The 17446-nt window shown below is 35.8% G+C and overlaps 1 protein-coding gene across 4 annotated transcripts in view; it reads left to right on the forward strand.

The window, feature by feature from the left end:
• Positions 1–12865, forward strand: part of LOC126754974 (proton-coupled amino acid transporter-like protein pathetic) — a 46137-nt gene extending 33272 nt beyond the window's left edge. For 3 of the 4 annotated variants that reach the window (XM_050467212.1, XM_050467211.1, XM_050467213.1), the window contains exons 2-7: positions 2830–2909; positions 3066–3294; positions 5411–5532; positions 5629–6168; positions 6252–6496; positions 9682–12865. In XM_050467212.1, coding sequence (XP_050323169.1) covers positions 2830–2909; positions 3066–3294; positions 5411–5532; positions 5629–6168; positions 6252–6496; positions 9682–9851 — 1386 coding nt within the window. In that variant the 3' untranslated portion in view covers positions 9852–12865. The remainder of the gene's footprint in view (positions 1–2829; positions 2910–3065; positions 3295–5410; positions 5533–5628; positions 6169–6251; positions 6497–9681) is intronic. The other variant, XR_007666434.1, reaches the window with a different exon arrangement.
• Positions 12866–17446: the final 4581 nt, after the last annotated feature.

The raw sequence follows: 17446 nt of genomic DNA on the forward strand, positions 1-17446 counted from the left end.
AAAAGTGAGCTTCGCCGTTGAAGAATCGCTCTTATCGAACCATTATTACGCTCTTAAAACATATGACTACAGGGTAAAATATTTTTTTTTTTCATAAGAAACTTACTCGATTTGCAAACGTTGTTACAGAGTAAATCTATTCATTTTGAAATGAATGAAAAATCAACTGATTATAAATCAAGTACTCGTAAGAGTTGTCAAAAAGTCAATCTTGAAAAGAAGTATTGCCTGAATGAAAACCACAACTCAAACATAATAAGCACCAAAAGCCAAACCACCGTGACAATCTAGAACCCTTTGGGTGGGTGGAATTGTATCAGCTTTATTTGGCTACCATTCTCTTAAGCTGAATAAACTCTGAAAGACACAATACCTGAAAAAACTGGTATGAGTTTCAGTATTACATATAAATATATTACAAGAAATACTCACTCTTCTATCAAATAATAAATATTAAAGTATTAAAAATGTTTAGCAAATATTTAATTTAGGCTTTTCTACGAGTATTTGCGTATAAATACTCAAGCTTATACATTACTCATCCATCATAATGAATTAGAGCGTGTGAATTTCTAACTACGTACTAAGTTTAAATTTCTCATTTATACACTTTTTCAATACCACCTCCCATCAGCGTCACATTGGCTGCTTAATATTTTGATCCTTTGTATATAAAAAGTAAATAATGCCTTTACTTCGGATTTATATTGAAATCGCCAGTTGGACTTTCATTTTCGAAAAAACGAGGGCAAAAACAAATAATATTTATAAATGATTTTTTTGGCATTAATTGCATTTTATAGCATAAAAAATATAGCTCGGAATTTGATAAAATAGCCATTCATTAGAATGAAATACTGATAACGCAGACTGAATGAAGTAAAAAAGAAAATAGAATTACTGCAATTGTTTAGTTGTCTAAGACATTTTTTATTTTTGAAAAGCATGCTTACAATATAATTCGTCTAACAAGAATTCGATAATAACAAATTTTTAATTCAATAAATAGTTTTTATAAGCCAATGCTTTGAAAAGATAAAGAAATTATGGCTTTAACTATGCGAAACTGTCGAAATTAAAGTATGGGCAAAAAATAGTAAGACTTTTTATTTTAAATTTAGCGCGAAACCCCATTCGTCGAATTTTTTTTTTAGGTTGGTATGACTATTAGTGACATCTTTGTCAAATGCCACATCAAAAATCATAAACATTAGTGTTTAATAAACGCTTGACTTTGTGAAGTACATACATATTCAACAAATTTTGTGTACCGAAACTTTCAGAATGTTGGAAAAGACCTTCGCTACAATGTGTTTGTTTTTTATTGGTACAAACTACACAAAGAGGGGCGCGTTGACGACGAACCACGTCCAGGACGACCATCAACATCAACTGATGATCAACACATCAATAAAATAAAGGAATTGTTGCTTGAGAATCGATTAACAGTTATCTTACAGAGATCTTACAGGCACCGTTGGAATATCAGAACGATCAGTGAAAACCATTTTTCAAGATCATTTGGGCCAAAGAAAATTGAAAGCACGATTGGTTCCAAAATATCACATTTTTTTCGAAAAGCAGCTCGTTAACGTCTGTGAAACAATGCTTTCCGACTACCAAGACGATATGAAAAATATTATTACTGACAATAAGTTTTAGATCTCTGCTTACGACCCGGAAACAGACGATCAATGGGCCAGATATCGTGGCAAAGAAGAGCCTAGTCACGTCGAACGTCGAGGTCAAAAATCAAGGTTATGATGACTTTTTTCTACGATTACCGAGTTGTGGTGCACTCCGAATTCCTGCCGACCGGCCAAACTGTCAACAAGGAATACTATTTGTTTGTTATGCGTCATTTGCGCGAAGCTATTCGTAAAAAGAGGCCGGAATTATGGGCCAACAAACCTTGGTTTTTGCATCAACGTCGCATACTGCATTGATTCTTCGTGAGTTTTCGCCAAATTTTGAACCAATATCGTGCCGCAACCACAGTATTCGCCTGATTTAGCTCCGTGTGACTTCTGGGTATTCAGCTAACTCAAACAACCGCTCCGTGGAAACCGTTTTGAGTCAATTGTAGACATTAAACATGAATCGCTACGCGCATCTAGAACTATTACGCAAATTGACTTTAAAAACTGTTTCGAGGATCGGAAAAAACGGTGGCAAGTGTTTATTGTGGCCAAGTGAGTTTACATTGAGGGGACGCATAGATTTTGTAGAATAAATTAAGAATTTTAAAATTACTTGCATGAACAAAGTCTTACTATTTTTTGCACACAGTAGTTCAAATTAATATTTTTACCCACCCGTATTCATTAGCTGTCAAAATCAGCTGCTTTGCTTTTCAAACATTAAAATTAGGAAAAAAGTGCATATTGAATATTATTTAACAAAATTTTATTATTTTTATTCATATAAATGGAGACGATTTAAAAAACAAGCTCCTAAGCTGATTTCGCTTTAACCATATAACTTAGAACATCCCAGAGAGGTAAAGGCTAACATTCATATCAGAGATAAATATCTATAATAATAAAATAAAATATCTAATATAAATTCTATATAATTTTTGTACATACTATGTATTAAAATATTTCGAGGACTAACCCATCAAATTTCGCAAAAAATGTCATTGCGCTGCCCTCTTTTTAAGAAATCTAAACAAAAATTTTTTTTTTTTTTAATATTTAGAACTAAAATATGAAGCTACGTACATATATAAGCTATTATAACTTCAATTTTATTCAAATAAGAATTATTGTATTTAATTTAATAATCTATCTGATTATTAATAATTTTTTTCTATTCAATATTTTGCAGATGGCGGATTCCACCACTTCAATACCAACTTCCAAAGAGAAGTCAAATTCAGTATTTACACTGAATGATTTCAACTCACGGTGAGTTAATAAACAAATTTTGAAGCTTTTTGCAAATTTTGTAAAAAGAAAATATTTCGCTCATACGCTTGATTCAGTTTGAAGACTGTTTTTCTAAATTTCTTATCAGACAAAACATTTTTCTAATCCATCAAAACTCTTTACTAAAAATTTCAGCACCCAGCTAACCGAAAAGGCACAGCTTGGCGATGAGTATAACCCAGCGGATCATCGTGACCAAGTCAAGGGTCAAACGACAGGTGGCGCATTAGCGCATTTGTTGAAAAGCTCATTAGGCACCGGTATTCTGGCCATGCCCATGGCCTTCTACAATGGCGGCTTGCTGTTCGGCATGATTGCCACGTTGGTGGTCGGCTTCATTTGTACGCATTGTGTGCAAATATTGGTAAGCATGTTTTTCATTTATGTTTATATTATTATTCAATTTATTTTAACATAACTAAAGCCAAAAGAAATCTATAGAAAATAATTAAATTGCACAAATTTCCAAGATTTTAGTTCTATTTCAATACAAACTAAGTAAATATTTCATGAACCTTCTCAAGAATGTTAGGAGCCAGCATGTTAGGGCTACCGAAACGCTAATACATTGATAGATTTAGTGTTGAAACTACACATTCTCCCCGCCGTGCTGTCTCATAACCCCTATGTGTAAGAAAAGTGGGAAGGATCACACATACAGAAGGGTTTCGGTTAGCTTTATCATTTAAGAAACTCATAGAAACTTTAACTGAAATCTCATAGAAACTTTAAACGAATTCTCTGCTAGCGCTATTGGGTAATTAACCGATGTTTTAACCAATAGTGAGCCTGCAGAGGCCGTTTACGGCTTTTTTATGCCGTTAATTTTCTCAAAATGCCTCTGACAAATGAAGGCATTACACGAACGAGCATAGAGCAAGCTTTGCTTGAAATTAAAATAAAAGTTTGACTTTTGCTACATTTTCAAAATATTTCGGTGATGACGCCACACGTCGCAATCTTGACCTTACATTCCTTAAAAAAGATTATTCTTTATCCCATCTATTATCGTTATTGGCCTAATCTACACGATTTATATGCCAGATATTGTATCAGTAAAGACTATAAGAAATGTTTTCCTTAAAAAAAATTTTCGAATTACCGAAAATCGGCAAAAATGTTCATTTCGGTCATTTAATTTTATAGCTACATTTATGGCATCGCGTTTTGTTGTTTTGCCATGTCATAATATTTTTTTTTTTTGTCATGTCATAGCAAAACCTGGACTTTATTGATAGCAAAGCAATATTTATTGTCTCAGAGTTGATTTAGCCCCCTCGAAAGAGTTTTATTCTGCCAGTAAATATTTATCACCACTTTATGATTTGTTGCTAAGATTACCTGAAAGGTGGCATTATTTAAAAACACATTCCAATCATAAATGCATAAAGTTCTATTTTATAATACTAAATACTCGTAAAGAAATATTTACTCGAAGTTCAGTACACTTTGTTACTGGGCCAACCAAACAGAGGTTTTACCGTACGCCGGCGATTATTATCACTGAAACCGGACAAAACACGTGAACCAATGCTCTCCATATACTTCTTTTTATCATTCAGAATAGGATATTTTGCAAGTTAGTTTCCATATTAACGATTTGCCTTAAAAGTTGTAGCAAAGTAATGTGTGTATGGAGCCGCTGTATGATAGGAAGCAGCTAGCCTGTGTGCCGCACCGTCTTAACTTATGTTAGGTGCACCACCTCCTGACCTGATTATCATACAGCGTGCTGTTGCTGCGGAATGACTGGATTTCCGATAATGATGTGAAGGGTTCTAGATGATAGGATCACACGTATAGGTGGCAGAACCTTGGGGAAAATAGTCCTAATGGTCGACTAGGAGGTGCACCCCCTCCTGACCTGATTATCATACAGTGTGCTGTTGCTGCGAAATGACTGGATTTCCGATGATGATGTGAAGGGTTTTATTTGATAAGATCATGTATAGGTGGCAGAACCTTTGGGAAAATAGTCCAAATGGTCGACTAGGAGGTGCACCCCCTCCTGACCTGATTATCATACAGCGTGCTGTTGCTGCGGAATGACTGAATTTCCGATAATGATGTGAAGAGGAAGGTATGTCTAAGGAGCAGGAGGCTTCTAGATGACAAGGTGATGTGTAGGTAGCAGGATCGTTGGGACAATAGTCCTAATGATCGAGTGACCTATAAGTACATTCGGTACGTTGGGTTTGTTGAGGATATCCCAGACTTCGGATTCTGTCTGAGATGTTAGCGGTGTGTTCTCCACAAGTCGGAATGCCGAATAGTTAAAGTCGTTTGCGCGTGAATTGTATAGGCAGTGAAGGCGTTTAACTGGGAATTAGGGTAAGCTTCATGATGGCCCCTTCCTATACTTCCCTTGACATCCCTTTGTAGTCATTTTCATATTTTAAGCTACACTTATAGTATTCTTTATTATAGGAAGACCGATTATTTATTTACACAGCAACTATAAATGTCATCTTCACTTGCAGGTTAAAACATCGCAAGATATTTGCAAAGAAATCAGAGTACCTGCCTTGTCATTTGCTGAGACAGCCGAAAAGGTTTTCGAAAACGGACCAAAACGTTTGCGTTCATGGTCGAATTTTGCGAAGTAAGTATTTGCTACCATATTCTCTTAATTGATTAATAATGGACTACTTTAAAATTAACCTCACATTATCTCTCCCTCTTTCACACTCTTTACTAGGCAATTCGTTGACGGCGGTCTGATGGGCACATACTATGCCGCCGCTTGCGTTTACATGGTGTTCATTGCCACATCATTTCACGACGTGATCAACTATGACACCGGTCTTAAATGGGATGTGCGCATTTATATTGCGATTGTTGTAATACCCTGCTTGGTAATTGGACAAATAAGGGATTTAAAATGGCTTGTACCATTTTCAGCTATGGCCAACATATTCATTGTGGTCACATTCGGCATTGTGTTATACTACTTATTCAGCGAGCCTTTGGTGTTCGAAGACAAACCGCTGATAGCGAAAGCCACACAGCTACCGCTCTACTTTGCGACTGTCATCTTCGCCATGGAGGGTATTGGCGTAGTTATGCCCGTCGAGAATACGATGAAGAACCCACAAAGATTCCTTGGCTGCCCCGGTGTGCTCAATACTGCTATGATTGTGGTAGTGTCATTGTATGCGGTAATCGGTTTCTTAGGTTATGCACGTTATGGCAGCGATGTGCTTGGCAGCATTACTTTGAACCTGAAGGAGGGTGTACCGTAAGTATCAAACCCATACAGCTATATATAATAATATTTGAAAATTACTTATAACGTCTGCTTTTATTTGTTTATTTATGTAGTTTGGCTGACACGGCGAAATTGTTGATGGCCGTTGCCATACTGTTCACCTATGGACTGCAGTTCTACATACCCAACGAAATTCTCTGGAAAAAAATTAGTCATAAATTTAACGAACAACATCACAATAGAACACAAATACTTTTACGTACCGGTATTATATTGATTAGTGGTGGTGTTGCTGCAGCTATACCGAATCTGGAACCATTCATCAGTTTGGTGGGCGCCATCTTCTTCTCACTGTTGGGTAAGTTCTATATGCATTTTCCATTTTTATACCCTGAACAGGTTATAGTAAGTTGGACACAAGGTTTCTAACAAAGTCCGTTGTGATTTACGTAAGTACCTCCCTGCGAAGACCTAACCTCACGGTGTTTTATTTTTCTAGAAGCACGTAGATCAATACAATGCTATGATCAGCGCCCCAAAGCATAAATGCATTCAGCACTCATACCTTGGAGAACCAAAGTATAAATGCATTTTGCACGTATACTTTGGTTCCAATTGGTTCAGGTGGATAGGAACACCTTAGGCGCCTTCTTCGGGTACGAGGCCGATCTAAAACCTCTGCCGTACTTTGGGTTCGGCACCCGGCCGCAATGCGACTCCACATTGGACTGAATTTTTCAACCCTGCCTGCCTTTAGGTTTAAACCATAGCCACCACGAATCTCCACCAAGTGCCTCACCCAATAAGCAGATTGGAGTAAACTCCAAGCGCTAACTGCTCCCCATAGTACCAGGTTAAAGTCTCTGGTAATACCTTGTAGCTTTTGCTACTAACAGTTGAGCCCCTAGAACTCAATGACTGGTGACATTTGTCTCGTGAAACAAATTCCTTATACCCGTAAATATCGTCTTTTTTTAAGAGCTGATAACTTTTTTTAAAAAAAAACGCATAAAATTTGCAAAATCTCATCGGTTCTTTATTTGAAACGTTAGCTTTTGAAGATAATTTCATTTACCGCGGCTGCGTCTTAATTCGGAAAGTCCAATTTTGGGCAACCTTTTCGAGCATTTCGGCCGGAATAGCCCGAATTTCTTCGGAAATGTTGTCTTCCAAAGCTGGAATAGTTGCTGGCTTATTTCTGTAGACTTTAGACTTGACGTAGCCCCAACTTACGGGTCCATTTCTTGAGATGAATTGTTCTCCGAAGTTTTCCCTCAAAATGGCCATAGAATCGCGAGCTGTGTGGCATGTAGCGCCATCTTGTTGAAACCACATGAGTCAACATTTAAATGAAATTATCTTCAAAAAGTAAATGTCATGAACCAATCTAACGTTTCAAATAAAGAACCGATGAGATTTTGCAAATTTTATGCGTTTTTTTTTTAAAAAAGTTATCAAGCTCTTAAAAAATCCCCCGATATAAAGCGTATAATAATTAATTCAAGATGAGTATTATAGCACTATTTCTGACACAGACCATGCTGACATTTCAAGGCTAGCCCAGAAAGAAAGACATAGTGCATATGGATTTTAGTCGCCTCTTACGACAGGCATGCCTTACCACGGGTAAATTCTAACCCCTACCCGCAGGGGGAACAAGGTTTCTAACAGTCAGAAAGAGACGTCGAAGACCCTTTAAAATATCTATATATACAGACGTATATAAATAATCAGCGTGACGAGCTGAGTTGGTTTAGCCACGTCCGTGTATCTGTCCTTCTGTATACATACATACATGCGAATTAGTCCGTCAGTTTATGAGATATCGATTTGAAACTTCGCACACGCCTTTTTCTCTCCAAGAAGCTACACATTTGCCGGATCCGTAGATATCGGATCTCTATAGCATATAGCTGCAATACAATCATACAAACTGAACAATCGGATTCAAGTGCTTGTATGGAACATTTTTTATTTGACAAGATATTTCGACGAAATTTGGCACAGATTATTGCCTAAGGCAATGGTGCAGTATCCAAAGAAATTATTCAGGTCGGACCATTATAGCATTAAGCTGCCATACAAACTGATAGATTAAATTCAAGTTCTTGTATGAAAAACTCTTTTAGTTGTCAAGGTATCTTCAAAAAAATTAACATGCTCTATTGTCCAAAGCAATAATGGCAATCTTCGAAGAAATTTTTGATGTCGGACCACTATAGCAAGTCAAGTCTTTGTATGAAAAACTTTTGTATTTGTCAAGGTATCATCATGAAATTTGGCGTACATTATGAGCTAAAGCATCGCTACATTCTCCAAAGAAATTGTTTAGATCGGACTATTATAGCATATAGCTGTCATACAACACACCGATAAAAACCCGAATAATAATCTATTTATAACCTTTTATGCTATATAAAATGCACCGGCGAAGGCTACATGTTTTTATACTCTCGCAACAATGTTGCTAACGAGAGTATTATAGTTTTGTTCACATAACGGTTGTTTGTAAGTCCTAAAACTAAAAGAGTCAGATATAGGGTTATATATACCAAAGTGATCAACGAGTTTTTTATGTTGTCTGTCCGTCCGTCCGTCTGGCCGTCCGTCCGTGCAAGCTGTAACTTGAGTAAAAATTGAGATATCATGATGAAACTTGGTACACGTATTCCTTGGCTCCATAAGAAGGTTAAGTTTGAAGATGGGCAAAATCGGCCCACTGCCACGCCCACAAAATAGCGGAAACCGAAAACCTATAAAGTGTCATAACTAAGCCATAAATAAAGATATTAAAATGAAATTTGGCACAAAGGATCGCATTAGGGAGGGACATATTTGGACGTAATTTTTTTGGAAAAGTGGGCGTGGCCCCGCCCCCTACTAAGTTTTTTGTACATATCTCGGCAACTATTATAGCTATGTCAACCAAACTCTACAGAGTCGTTTTCTTCAGGTATTTCCATATACAGTTCAAAAATGGAAGAAATCGGATAATAACCACGCCCACCTCTCATACAAAGGTTATGTTGAAAATCACTAAAAGTGCGTTAACCGACTAACAAAAAACGTCAGAAACACTAAATTTTACGGAAGGAATTGCAGAAGGAAGCTGCATTTGTTTAAAAATTGAAAATGCGTGGCGCCGCCCACTCCATATCTCAACACTCTACCGATTTCAAAAATTCGGTACGTAATAACACCCTGATAACATGTTATGGGTGAAATCGGTTGACAACCACGCCTTCTTCCAATATAACGCTATTTTGAATTCCATCTGATGCCTTCTTTGTATAACACGAGTATAAACATTAGGAACCAATGATGATAGCGGAATAAAATTTTACACAAAATACGGTATTTGAAAAATACGTAAATGACGGATAATGAAATCTCGATTATCACTTTATCATGCGAGAGTATAATATGTTCGGTGACACCCGAACTTAGCCCTTCCTTACTTGTTTTATATTGTATATTATATTTATATACATTTTTTTTTCTATTTTTTTTTTCAAAAAAATAATTTTCTATACATTTTCACAGGCATTTTTGCGCCCAGCGTGTGTGAGACGGTTTACTTGTGGCCCGATCGTTTGGGCTGGTGCAAATGGAAGCTCTACAAGAACATTTTTTTGGCTGCCTTTTCGATATGCGCTCTGGTTGCTGGCTCAACAGCAAGTATACATGAAATCATCAAATTGTACACGGAATAAGTTTTAAGATTATTGCTAGTACTTAGTATAAGTGTGAAAGTGTTTAGTTTTAGGAGTATATGTGCCAAACAAGCGCCAGTTAAGGTGCTTTAAGCATAAATTTTAAATAGGAATTTTAATGTTTGTACATACAATAATCCATTGTTAAGTACCTGTGATTTAAATGTGTGAACGTGATTCGCTTTTTAAGCAAATTTAGTGCTTAATGACAGTATTTAGTTAATAGCAAGTTTCGAAAAGGAGTTTAAATTAATCTGAAAAGCCTAGCCAAAGACTGTATTGTTTCAGGCGTGGTCTTTGAGACGCTATATCACTGCTTGCATGCTTTGTGCGTTGCTCTCTTTTCAAAAAATTGCATGTAAATGCAACAACAAAGTTCTCGTGTTGAATTCGTATAAGAGATAGTATCAAGCCTCCCAATTTGTTTCATATTTTAGAACAGTTTTACTATTGTGAATAGTTCAATAGACAAATGAAAACACATACTATTTTTTAAGACTTAAAATCAATTATTATTTGTTTTTTAGTAAACTAAGTGGTTACTAAAACGTTTTTTTGACGCATAAAGCAGAATTTATCCACCAAGTAATAAACCCAAGACAAGAGCGCATGTGTGAAAAGTAGTTGGAACATCTACGATAGTTTGTTGTTCGTTCGATTCGCTACTCTACAACGCTAGGCGAATCGAAGACGCTTGAGCATCACAGCGAGTAACTAAAATGTCAATAATAAAAACTCTGCGAGAGTCCTAACAACCTTAACACGCTAAGTGTCAAAAATTATGAGAATGCTAATGAAAGCATGAAACAGGTAGTAGGTCGTAAGGCAAAGGTTAGGTCGAACAGAAATTTATTTATATTTATTTTTTGTAAAAAAGTTAATATAATTAATAATTATTATAATTGCTATTTTAGAAACTTTGTCGTATCATCAATATTAGTTTAGCATTTTCGTTAACTGTTTTGAAGAAGCAAATGCGATATTAACTTTTATCAATGTAGTTATTAATTCAAAATCACTGAAAATATATAAGTTTTTTAAACATTTATGAACAGTTGGATTATTCACCTGTTAATTTAAGCTAATAATAATAAATTTAAAAAAAATTGTTAAAAAGTATATTTACTGTGGGCAAAAAATATTAAGACTTTAAGGGGGTATTCTGGTCTAGAAGCATGAATTTCAGGTAATTTTTAAAGTGTCGTAAAAAAAGGCAATTAATATTTTTACTATACATTTTTTTATTAGTTATTTGTTAATTTTAGAAGAGTACAGAAAAAAATTAAAAACTAAAAAAAGTAAAAAATTTCAAAAATTATGAAAAAGAGGGGAAAATTTTTTTTCACAAAATGGCGACTGCCTGAAAAAAAAAAGTTTTTTTGGATCACTTTTTCTGACTATTTCGAATTTTTTAAAAATAATAAAAATAAAAATTTTGGGATGGGGCTAGTTCCAACCATAGACAAGCCTATAAGGAAGACTCTATAAAATTTTCAAGTAAATCGGTCCAGTAGAACCTGAGAAATCGTGGGTATCGTTCCGAAAAAAAAAATCCACTTGGACACATATTTCTGAATAGTTAAACTTTGAAAATAATGTATAAAAAAAAATTCAATTTTTTTTTTTAATTTCTAGACCAGAATACCCCCTTAACCCCCATCAACATCAACTGATGACACATCAATAAAATAAAGGAATTGGTGCTTGAGAATCGACGACTAAAAGTCAGAGATCTTACTGGCATCGTTGGAATATCGGTAGGATCAGTGAAGACCATTTTGAAAGATCATTTGGTCCTAAGAAAAGTGAAAGCACGAAACGTTCCAAAGTCACAAAATTTTTTCGAAAAACAGCTCGTCAACGTCTGTGAAACAATGCTTTGCTACTACCAAGATATCATGAAATGTACTATCACTGGCGACGAGTCTTGGATCTATGCTTACGACTCGGAAAAAGACGAAGAATCGGTCTAATATGGCAAAGCTGAAACGAAGCCGCGAAAACCACGCCAAAGTAGATCAAAAATCAAGGTTATGTTGACAGTTTTCTCGCCGAATTTCTTCCGACCGACCAAACTGCCAACAAGGAATATTATTTGAGTGTCATGCGTTGTTTGCTTGAAGCTATTCGTAAAAAGAGGCCGGAATTGTGTGTTGACGGTCTTGGTTTAAGACCACGATAATGCACCGCTGCATACTTCATTGATTCTTCGTGCGTTTTCGCCAAATTTTCAACCAATATCGTGCCGCAATCACCGTATTCGATTGATTTAGCTCCGTGTGAGTTCTGGGTATTCAGCAAACTCAAACGGTCGCCCCAGGGTAAACGTTTTGAGTCAATTGAAGACCTTAAACGTGAATCGCTCCGCGCATTGAAGGCTATTCCCGAAATTGACTTTAACAACTGTTTCGAGGATTGGAAAGAACGTTGGCGCAAGTGTATTAGGGCCAAAGGAGTTTAGTTTGTGGTAGCTTTACTATTTTTTGCACATAGTAGTACTATATGAATAGTATGTAAGTACTTAAGAGGAAATAAATGGCGTACAATTGTTATTATTCAATTAATTATTAATTAAATTATAAAAAAGAAATATTGATGAAGAAAAAAATGCAAATAATATGCTTTCAAAAGTATTTTATATCTTTATATAAATCCGGCAAATAATAAAAATTTGTATGTAAATATTTTCTAAACCTTAAGAAAATTAATTTTTTAATACCGTCCTTTATAAAACTATAAGCGACTTAAGATCAAGCTGTACATAAAAATTTAACAAAGAAGCACGACAAAAATTAAGTTCTGTTAAAGCTTAAAAGCCATATTATATTTACTTTTAACATAATGTAATAATAACAGCGCATTGAATAAGCAATACGTTATAAAAGGTTAAAAATGGCAAGGTCATAGCTTTAATTGTAAAAAACTGTTGCATGTAAAAAATAAAAAATGACACTATTTACTAAATAAATATTAACTATATGTATAGATATTAAAAAATAAATAAATGCAAGTAAGTTGCGGACCTTTTTTTTATACTCTCGCAACAAAGTTGCTAAGGAGAGTATTATAGTTTTGTTCACATAACGGTTGTTTGTAAATCCTAAAACTAAAAGAGTCAGATATAGGGTTATATATACCAAAGTGATCAGGGTGACGAAAGAGTTGAAATCCGGATGTCTCTCTGTCCGTCCGTCCGTCCGTCCGTCCGTGCAAGCTGTAACTTGAGTAAAAATTGAGATATCATGATGAAACTTGGTACACGTATTTTACCATAAGAAGGTTAAGTTCGAAGATGGGCAAAATCGGCCTACTGCCACGCCCACAAAATGGCGGAAACCGAAAACCTATAAAGTGTCATAACTAAGCCATAAATAAAGATATTAAAGTGCAATTTGGCGCAAAGGATTGCATTAGGCAGGGGCGTATTTGGACGTAATTTTTTTGGAAAAGTGGGCGTAGCCCCGCCCCCTACTAAGTTTTTTGTACATATCTTGGAAACTACTATAGCTATGTCAACCAAACTCTATAGAGTCGTTTCCATCAGGCATTTCCATATACAGTTCAAAATGGAAGAAATCGGATAATAACCACGCCCACCTCCCATACAAAGGTTATGTTGAAAATCACTAAAAGTGCGTTAGCCGACTAACAAAAAACGTCAGAAACACTAAATTTTACGGAAGAAATGGCAGAAGGAAGCTGCACCCAGGTTTTTTTTAAATTGAAAATGGGCGTGGCGTCGCCCACTTATGGACCAAAAACCATATCTCAGGAACTACTCAACCGATTTCAATTAAATTCGGTATATAATATTTTCTTAACACTCTGATGATATGTACGAAATATGGGTGAAATCGCTTCACAACAACGCCTTCTTCCAATATAACGCTATTTTGAATTCCATCTGATGCCTTTTCTGTATAATACGAGTATATACATTAGGAACCAATGATGATAGCGGAATAAAACTGTACAAAAATACGGTATTTGAAAAATATGTAAATGACGTATAATGAAATCTCGATTATCACCTTATCATGCGAGAGTATAAAATGTTCGGTGATACCTGAACTTAGCCCTTCCTTACTTGTTTTGTTTTACATTTCACAGCGCAACAGCTGCGGCAAAGTTCTTCTGTACGTACATATAGTCATCGCCGTCTAACTTTAGGTACAAGAAATTAACAGTTTCCACGTGGTTAGACCATAAGAAACTGTGTAAAAACATGGTTAGTATCATGGAGAACTTAAGTCGTAGGGTTGATCCAAAAATCGATGGATCATACTTGGATAGATATTTGTGCTTTGTGTTACCCAAAATCTCCTTATTGTGCATCACTTCATAGATGGACGAAACGCTTCGTAGCTCACATCAAATTGATTAAGGCGGTCAATATTAAACCCAACCACTTCGTTAGGTTCTCCAAAGGTATGCATACTGGATATTTCAAACTCAGTCCTGCAAAACCAGGCAATAAAGAAGAAAGTGACAAGGCAATTCTATATCGCCTTCCTTCATACAACAAAGAGCGTCCGACAATGGAGAGCCTATTTGCATAAATGTATTTATTGTTTCTGTGACTACATGCGACAAGACGCTTCAGGCAAGTATTAGAAGTGATCGGCATAGACTCGCTTTCTTTTTAACCTCCTCTACCTAAGTTCAACGAGAATTGGAAATATAGGTTCCAGTCAATATCCGTTTATGTGAAGAATTATTTTTCACTTTTAATTTAATATACTATAAACCATGTTTTTTAGCTTTTTAAAACATATTTATAACTAACCGCCTATGGCATTTTTACTTTCTTTAAGGATGTGTTTGAAAACATTTGTCATTGACTTGACAGCATGGAAAGTTAAAGCTTTTAGATGCACAGTTTTAGGGGTATTTTTTTGCCTATCAAACTGTTGATTATTTTGTCAATATACACACAAACATACAACCATACATACGTAAATACAAACAGTTGAAGCTAATAAAAGCGTTATAAAATCAACCAAATGCACTGTTGTCCAGATATTTGTTGTCTGGATCATTGAAAATGTATTACACGACATCGACAATTCTTGAACATAAGAATAAATACCTTAAGAGTACGACTTATGCAAAGCTTTATCCTGTTATGCTCATTGGTGTTTGATTTGTATACTGACAGTGACAGATTTTGATGAAATGAAAGTTGTCTTATATGGGAAGTAGATGTGGTTGTTGTCCGATTTCGTCCATTTTAACAGCGAGTAATAGGAATGGCTGTATAACCGCACATAGCAAATTTCATTGAAATTGATAAACAAGTTCTGAGATATAGGAATTCACCTAAAGCTGGACGATGCCACGTCCATTGTTAAATTTTTACACCATCTTCTGCCAAGGAAATTTGATGCACGTGGCGTATTTATTCAGTTATCGTCGGTGAGAGAACTGGCTGTTACCACTGGCGGGCATAGCGTGTTGACTTGCTGTGTCACCAGCGGCCATACCTCGGCTGTGAAGCGAGCAGTTCAGAGTAGTTGCAGTGCTATTGCCAAAACTTGCTTTGCAACGTAAAAGTGCTACAGTCCGTGAAGACTCAGACTTCGAAAGTATTGAAAGCGTAAATACAACGAAGTCTTTGGAAACTCTACTATGGTCTCCGCTTTTCAGCATTTCTTTACACCAATCCACACGAGCCTTTTTTTGAGCGATTGTCAAATTGTGCGGGATCCAACGAGAACAAACCATTTTTACGGCCAGGTGTTCATGTAATATCGAATGTATGCTGGTGGGAGAAATGCATAGGCATGCCTCTATCTGAAGGTATGTTACATGACGGTCTTGCATTATCAGTTCACGTACGGCATCGATGTTTTCTGGCACAACGGCTGTTTTTGGACGACCTTCACGGAATTCGTCTTTGAGCGAGCGTCGGCCACGATTGAATTCGTTGTACCAGTTTTTCACAGTGCTATAGGATGGTGCTTCATAGCCATACAAAGATTTTAGTTCATCGATGCACTCTTGTCGTGATAATCCACGTCGAAAGTTGTGAAAAATGATCGCACGAAAATGTTCACGAGTTAATTCCATTTTTTGGCCGAGATGAATTTTTTAATTCCCTGTAAATAAAACAATTCAAAATAAAATAAACGATTAAATGACAAAACGTTCTGAGTGATGTTATGCTAAAAAATGTCAAACTTTCCAATGGAAATGTCAGATTGCACCTGGCAACACTTAGTGTTGCCCTAGGCCAGAATATATATAGCAGCCCTCGTATTTGGTCGTATTGAGACATCCGTCGAATACGTCCGGAATTGCGGAAGAACAAGTGATGGATTTTACACGTTGATAATGCACCATCGCATCGAGCCACGATTATGACCCATTTTAAAGCCAAAAACTCAATGCATATCATCGATCGACCAACGTATTCACCAGATTTGACTCCGTCTGATTTTTTTTTTTGTTCCCCAAACTGAAATTGCAGCTCCGTGGTAACCGTTGTCAGTCGATCGAAGAGATAAAGCAAAATTCGCTGAAGAAGCTGAAGGGCATCCGAAAAAGTGCTTGTGAAAAGTGTTTCGAAATCGTTGTCAGAAGAGTATTACATCTGTTGGGCATTACTTTGAAGGCAAAAAAAAAATATTGACGAATAATTAAATATTTTGCGTTTAATTTACAATTTGCGGCATTACTTTAAAGGCAAAAAAAAAATATTGACGAATATTTAAAAATTTTACAATTTGCGGGTTCTGCTTTGACGTTGGCTTATTTAGCACTATTTGGTAAAAGGTTTAATTCTGATCCTGAAAATTCTTTGCAAAGAACCTGATCAATTTCGCTAATTTCGTATGACACTTTAAAAGACCCTTTTTTTCAATATCTGGTAAGTAACCACATGTCAGTTAAGTTTCGCTCAACTTTACCGAAAAAAGGAGTCTTGGTTGAGATAACCAAAACTTAACTGACACATGCTTGTAACGGTCATTGAGAAAACGGCCCTAGTAATGTAATGAATCAAATTCAATAAACTAGTACCAGACGCTTCACTGACGTAAATCAAGGCAATAAAATGTTCATGTTTTATTATTTAACAACCAAATTACTTGCATACCGGTATGAATCATACTCATTAAACGACGTTTAAACTTTATTTTTACCATTAACTTCCTGTACAAATATCAGATAATACATATATACATATGGCTGCTACTACAAAGGTGCCATAAATTAAAAATCTGCCACTTAAGTATACGAGGTACATACTACAGGGGCATTACTGATACTTGTTCTAATGCGTATTGGAGCTTTTAATTAAAATATAAACCAGACAATTGTCAATCAAATCATTAATTGAAGCGTTTATATTTAATTAATTAGTACGGTAGCACCTAACATTATTTTAAATAAATGATTGCGTTATTATAGGACACTAAAGCAGAAATTTCCGCTGAAGAGTGAACTCAAGCAGGTATGATTTACATTTGATGTGCACTCAAAGGGGTCCCCAGCGAGTGGGTGCACTTAAATGTGTTAATTTTTTATATTATTATCTTAAGTTGTACACAATTCACGCTTATTTGCTTTCTAACACACGTAAAAAGTGTGCTGAC

Source organism: Bactrocera neohumeralis, chromosome 4, assembly GCF_024586455.1.
Source record: "Bactrocera neohumeralis isolate Rockhampton chromosome 4, APGP_CSIRO_Bneo_wtdbg2-racon-allhic-juicebox.fasta_v2, whole genome shotgun sequence".
In the NCBI taxonomy this organism is placed as follows: domain Eukaryota; kingdom Metazoa; phylum Arthropoda; class Insecta; order Diptera; family Tephritidae; genus Bactrocera; species Bactrocera neohumeralis.